The sequence below is a fragment of the Molossus molossus genome, unplaced genomic scaffold (assembly GCF_014108415.1).
Source record: "Molossus molossus isolate mMolMol1 unplaced genomic scaffold, mMolMol1.p scaffold_m16_p_16, whole genome shotgun sequence".
Classification (NCBI taxonomy): domain Eukaryota; kingdom Metazoa; phylum Chordata; class Mammalia; order Chiroptera; family Molossidae; genus Molossus; species Molossus molossus.
The window spans coordinates 34,711,910-34,718,369 of record NW_023425351.1 but is presented as its reverse complement, the minus strand read 5'-3'; the positions used below and the strand labels follow the sequence as shown (position 1 = coordinate 34,718,369).

General features: G+C 47.6%; 1 protein-coding gene across 1 annotated transcript; it reads right to left on the bottom strand.

Annotated features, from left to right (window-relative positions):
* Window positions 1-1,426: 1,426 nt before the first annotated feature.
* FABP5 (fatty acid binding protein 5) lies at window positions 1,427-5,750 on the bottom strand. The gene is made up of 4 exons (XM_036264133.1): window positions 5,624-5,750; window positions 2,810-2,982; window positions 2,340-2,441; window positions 1,427-1,673 (listed from the first exon to the last, which is right to left on the bottom strand). Exons 1-4 carry the CDS (start codon window positions 5,700-5,702, stop codon window positions 1,620-1,622), a joined length of 408 nt encoding a protein of 135 aa, XP_036120026.1. The 5' UTR covers window positions 5,703-5,750; the 3' UTR covers window positions 1,427-1,619.
* Window positions 5,751-6,460: the final 710 nt, after the last annotated feature.

The window sequence follows — 6,460 nt, the reverse complement described above, 5'->3', positions numbered from 1 at the left end:
GATCTTAGGATGCTGATCCTACATTTCTTACCACAGTACAACACAATGAAGATAACTCCTCACTCACAATGTCAAAGCTCCCCCATATGAGAAACGTGGGTCTATGACACCCCCCTCTCCCCCCGCCCCACAAGCAATGCCTAGTCCATGAGCAGAAGGATAGAAACGAGAACATGGTAGGTGGTGGGGCACAGGACTAAAATCAGAGAATCCTGTGCTCCAATCTACTCTCATATTTGAGCCGCTTGTGTGGCTTGGGGTCACTTTCTAGACTCGGCAGAATGTGATAGTGAACACCTTGGGTGGCTCTGAGAATTACTTGGCCAAGTGTTTGGTGCAGGGACAATAATGCACACTGTCACTAGAAGTGGGACAAGGGGATGAAAGGAACTCTAGGATGCAGACAAAAATAATCAAGATGGAAATTCAGAGGGGGAAGTAAATCTAGAGCAGCATTGCCCCATAAAAGATGTTGCTGATTCAGTTCCAGGCCACCACAATAAAGCAGTGGCTTCTTTCCTTAGACCTCCAGCTAAACTCTACTAACTTCAGACATTTTTCCTACAGCTTCCTCAGCCTTCAGACTTAACGAGAGCTAGGGTCTTGCTCTGGATTAGGCTTTGGCTTAGGCCACAGTTGTTCTCAACCTTCCTAATGCCTTGACCCTTTAATACAGTTCTTCTTGTTGTGATGACCCCCAACCATAAAATTATTTTTGTTGCTACTTCATAACTGTAGTTTTGCTACTGTCTTAGGCGACCCCTGTGAAAGGGTCACTCGACTCCAAAGAGGTCACGACCCACAGGTTGAGAACCACTGGCTTAGGTATGTTGGGGTTGCTTTGATCTTCTATCCAGACCTCTAAACTTTCTACATATTGGCAATAAGGCTGTTTTGCTTTCTTATCATTCATGTGTTCACTGGAGTAGCACTTTTAATTTTCTTCAAGGATGTTTCCTTTGCTTTCACAACTTGGCTGTTTGGTACAAGAGGCCTAGCTTTCAGCCTGTCTTGGCTTTCAACATGCCATCCTCCCTAGGCTTACTCATGTCTAGCTCTTGAATTGAAGTGAGAGACATGTGACTCTTCCATTCACTTGAACACTTAGGGGCCATTGTCGGGTTATTAACTGGCCTAATTTCAATAATATTTAAATTATAAAGTGCATGTGGCTATTTTTTCATGACAATTGTCTCTGCCAGAAATGTAAGATTTGTGAGTTGACACAAAGTTCAAATAGCATAGGGCAAGTTTAAGTGATGGGTAATGTATCTGCCACAGAAGGTGGCTTTCTATATAAATTGCTAAAATATAATCTCCACATAGTACCCTCAAGACTACCTGAGAATTTATGCAATTCATTATTGTTAAAATTTATCACTAATTTCCTATAAAGTTAAAAAAAAAAAAGCAGAAAACACTGGTATAGCATAAACACATTTATTTACTAACCAAAGAGTTGATCCTAATTAAACCAACACTCAGAAATGGTTGCATGTAAAATGTTTATGATAAAGATAACTGAACACAGTAAAAAAAAAAAGCATGGAAAGATTTGCTCATTGAACTGAGCTTGTTATCCTCACAGCTAATTCCTGTCTGGAAGGATAATGGCATTTTCACTCTACTTTTTCATAGATCCGAGTACAGGTGACATTGTTCATGACGCATTCCTGTGAGAGAGAGAACGATATTGAAGGGTTAGATCAGTCTTGCATCCCGGGGCAATGGTAGAAGTTGAGTGCTAGGATGAGAATCCTATGAAACCTTGTCATCTATTTCACAGATGAAAAAAATACACGTTAGGATTCCTGGGTTTGAAAAGCTAAAACCCGTTATCTTGCTTAAGATTAGTATATGTTGTGCTGAATACTAATGTGTTGATTTGTAATATCTAAATTATTCATTTGGTCTTGGCAAATAGTATTCCTCATTTTAAAGGGTTTTTGTGGTATTTTGCCCTGACCTGGAATCAAACCCTCAACTTTTAGGTGTACGGGACAGGGCTCCTACCAACTGAGCCACACCAGCCAAGGCAGTATTCCTCATTTTAAAGAAATGGAAAAGTGTATGCCCTAGAGGGTAGTTTGGCGGCAGGCCCAAGATGATGCTGGACAGCCACAGTGGGGCACAGACAAAACCCAGCTCCAGCGACACCACAGCCACATCAGCTCACTTCTCTGACCCCACAGAGGACTTTTTAGTTTTCAGTGGTTTGGTGTTTAACTTGTTATTTTGCATTTTTTTCTATTCCAACCTAGTTGTCCTGCTCATGATCAGTGATATGCAGTTACGTGAACTATGAACGCAAACAAGAAGCCCAAGCGGACAGCACTTACCACCACTAACTTCCCGCCGTCCAGTCTTCTGGTTATGGTGCTTTCCTTCCCGTCCCATTCCTGGTGTTGCACCAATGCGCCATTCACAAAGTTGCAGACGGTCTGCAGAAATAAAGTACACTTTTTAATTTTCCAACCTACATTAAAGGGCAGTTTCCATGACTCATAACACCCTTAATCAACATTTTTTCAATTTTTCCTTTCTGGGTCTACTTCAGGCCAATTTTATTCATAATATAGTTGATGTTTTTCAGCTGAGATGCATGTGAGCAAGACTCAAACTCTCGCATTCTTTCAACTATTTACAAAATAGATAAGTTGTGAAGCTGGTCCTTTCACACTAATTTGGCAACTCAGTTCATAAAATAAGTGAGTTTTTTTCATTCAGTTCTTGCCTGTACAGGGTAGGAATGATATGCATACCATCTATCATTCTAGAAGCTTCTGTGATTATGTAAGTTATGCCTGACCTGAGTTTTTCTGCCATCAGCTGTAGTCTCTTCAAACTTCTCTCCCAGGTCGCAAGAGAACTGTGTTGTCTTCAATGTGCTCTCGGTTTTCACGGTGAGGTGTTTGCCATCAGAAGTGATGACGCAGTCTGGCTTGGCCATGGCGCCCATTTTCCGCAGAGCCATCCCCACGCCTGTGAATGTCAATCACGTTCAATATCAGGAAGACCAGGGTTACCGCTTACAGAATGAAAGTCATGATTCCATTGTCATTATGTGCTATGTGTATTTTCACCTACTCACTTACCGAGAACTATCGCAAACACATACCCAGTGCTCACCACTTGATAGCACTCGACACACACGAATTCACGGAAACCTTGAGAACACCCTATGAGCAGGGAGAATAGCATTGCCTTCTTTTTAAAGATGACAAGCTGATTCACTGAAGTCACCTACGAAAGCTCACTCAGCTAGGAAATGATGAGCTGGCAACCATCAGTGCAGGCAGTCTGGCTCCAAATCTCAGCTCGTGGCCACCATGCTGTGCTGGCCTCCAGAAAGCAAAGGAAGCAATCCGGACTTCTAGAATTGACCTACTCAATTTTGCTGACAGTTGTATGATAGAACTCCATCCAGCACAGTCCAGCACAGAAAAGGCCCTTGATAAACATTTGATTGATACACCACACAAATAGAAACCGATGCTGAGATACTCAGCACGATGTTTTAAAAGATTAAACAGCACAATCATGATGGTAACAAATGAAAAAAATCTTACCCTTAAAAACAGAGAATATTTCATAGGTATGTAACTCAAATTACTATGCTGCTGTCACATCTAATATGTAATCTATGAATGTCCCTGGGTGTTAAATGTGGCAAAAAAAACTTAGTGTGGGACCAAAGCCCTGTTTCAGATGAGATTACTACATACATAGAAAAACAGGCTAGCCCTAGCCAGTTTGGCTCAGCGGTTAGAGCGTTGGCCTGCGGACAGGAGAGTCCCAGGTTCGGTTCCTGCTAAGAGCACATACCTCAGTTGCAGTTTGTTCCCGCCCCGGTTGGGGTCGTGTGGGTGGCAACCACTCGATGTGTCTCTCTCCGTCGATGTTTCTCTCTCTCCCTCCCACTCTATCTGAAGATAAATGGAAAAAAAAAAAAAGTCCTCTGGTGAGGATAAAAAAAAAAAAAGAAGAACAGGCTAGATGACAAACTGCTAGGATTGAAATATCCCCTTGAGCTCTCTCTTCTGCCAGCGCAGGGTTGGTGCCTTCTGCTGTTGGTTAAGTTACTCTTTATTCTCATTTTGGACAAATGCAGAGCTCTGCTCTTCCCACTCCATGACTGCATTCTAGTGAATTGATCTTGGCAACACTTGAGACTCCAGAACCTTGCAAACAAGCCATGTGATTAACACACTTGCTTTCGATGGGCAAAGAATGCATGGTCCTCAGAGAGGTGAACATACACAAATAGTGTATTTCTTGGATACGAGTGTAGTGTGAGCAGCTTTTTTTTGGTCATCTCAGTCTAGGTTTACAGTGAGAAAAAAGAAAACTGCAGCTTTCTTGCTGTACTCCTAGTATCCTCAGTACACTCAAGATTCCCCCCGGAAGCAGCCTGAACTAGTCACTGTCTTGCAGAAACACCAGTGAAAGAGTGGTTCTGAATGCAGCAGGGACTAGATTTCAATAGAGGGTCTTTGTAGTGACTTCTGCACCGAGAGCAGCCAGTTAACAGTGGTGGGATGGCAGCTTTTAAAGCCCCCTTATCCTCCCACAATTTTCTCTGGGCTGGAAGCCCCCTTTCAGACAAGACCCAGCTATGCCACTCCATCCCAACTTCCTAATAGCCTGTGACAAAGGTCCATTTTTGTTTGCTAATCTACCCAGTGTCTCAACCAACATGCAATCCTCCTAATTGGTTTGGGGAAGGTCGATGATGAAGCACGATTTTGAGCAAGACACTGTATTTGAACCTTTTCCCAGGGACCCATTCTTCTTAGCATTAAGAAGTGCCTTCTGCAGGGCCACGCCCATCCTGCCTGCTGATAGAAAGTCGCAGCAGAAGGGCCCCGCAGGGTCTGAAGGCGCTTCTCCAATAAAAAAAACTCACTCACCCCTCACCCCTGACCTGCAAGGGTCAAAGCCGAGGCGCACACCCATACCTGGGCACTTTCGGCCACCTGCCCACTGCAGCCCCAAGCACGAACGCCAGACAAGGTCAGCACTGCCGACGTCATGCCTCTGGGGTCGGAGGGAAGGATGCTCCAGGGAGCTGTGCCACCCAAAGAGCCCGGGGTGGGAGCGACAGCTGGCCGAAAGCTGAGGCTGTAGTGGCGTTCAGACGCTCCTCTACAGGTACCTCGTCCCGGAGAGAAGGAGGGGACCTGCACGCCACCGAGGAACAAAAGATGTGGCAGAGGAGGCTCAGAAGGGGACCGGGGAGTGGGTGAGCCCACTATGGGGAGAGAAAGGAGGGTGTCGGGAAGAGGGAAAATTAGTGGTGGGGACAGAAAAATTGGGGCAAAGTGGGTAAAGTAGCAGAGAGCTGGATGCACCACGCGGCGGGACACCCGGGACTCTTGGGACCTGCGGCTGGCGCGCAAGCCCCGCTCTCCCGGCGGCTGAGCCGCGTGGTGCAGAGGGCCGCGTGGTGGGGACTGCAGGCGGGAAGATGAGAAGAGGTTGGAAGTGGCGGCCGAGCATGTCCGCCCGAGCCCAGCACGCCGAAGAGGACGCGGGATACACACACACACATCCGCGCACACACACACACACGCGCGCGCGCGCGCACGCCACGTTGCGGACCCCGCCAGGCCGGGTGCCTCACCTAGTTCCTTCATGTACTCTTCGAAGCCTTTGCTCTCCACTAAGCGCCATCTTCCTACCAGCTGCTGAATGGTGGCCATGGTGGGTGCAGGAGGCGTTCGGGCGACCGGAGCAGAGAATGCTGAGCTGATGCGTGGCAGGAGGTCCCTGGTGAGCGAGGCTACTTTATATCCACAGCGCAGGGAGGGGCGGCGCCGAACAGCCAATGGGAGGAGGGCCTCGCCGGCTCCTGCCACGCCCCCACCACGCCCTGCACTGGCACTTAGGTCAGAAGGTGTGGACCGGCTCCACCAGCTCCGGACCCGGGCTCCTCCCCCGCCGCCTGTAGGCCCTGACCCGCCCGGCGCGCCCCTGGCGCCCGGGATGCGGCCCCTGACTCTCTTGTGGCCCCTGACTTTCTCCCGCCCCCTCACACCTGGGAAGCCAGGGAGTCGCCGGAGCCCGCCGCCTCTCCCGGGACCCCACGTCTTAGCTCCAAGCCACCGCCCCCTTTCCATTTAAAATACCCCAAAGCATAGATGAACCCTCATTGGGATCTGGCGGCACAAATGGATTGATCAACGGTTTGGCAGACTGATGGTTTGATGAATGTCTTTTCCTTACTCATCTCTGCTCCTAGTCATTGAACATCCTCACATCCCACACCTTCCTGAGAGACCTGTTCTCCCCACTCTCAGTCCAACCCCGGCCCAATTAGGACCTCAAGGTGGGTATATAGCTGAACGAGTTAGACGATTTTATCAGAAGGTGCGGCGTGGGCGGTGTCCCGGGAAGTTCGGTTTCCAAACTAAAACTCCCTACGAAGTTTTAGCTTAAGTGCCTGCCATTTGCTATTAAA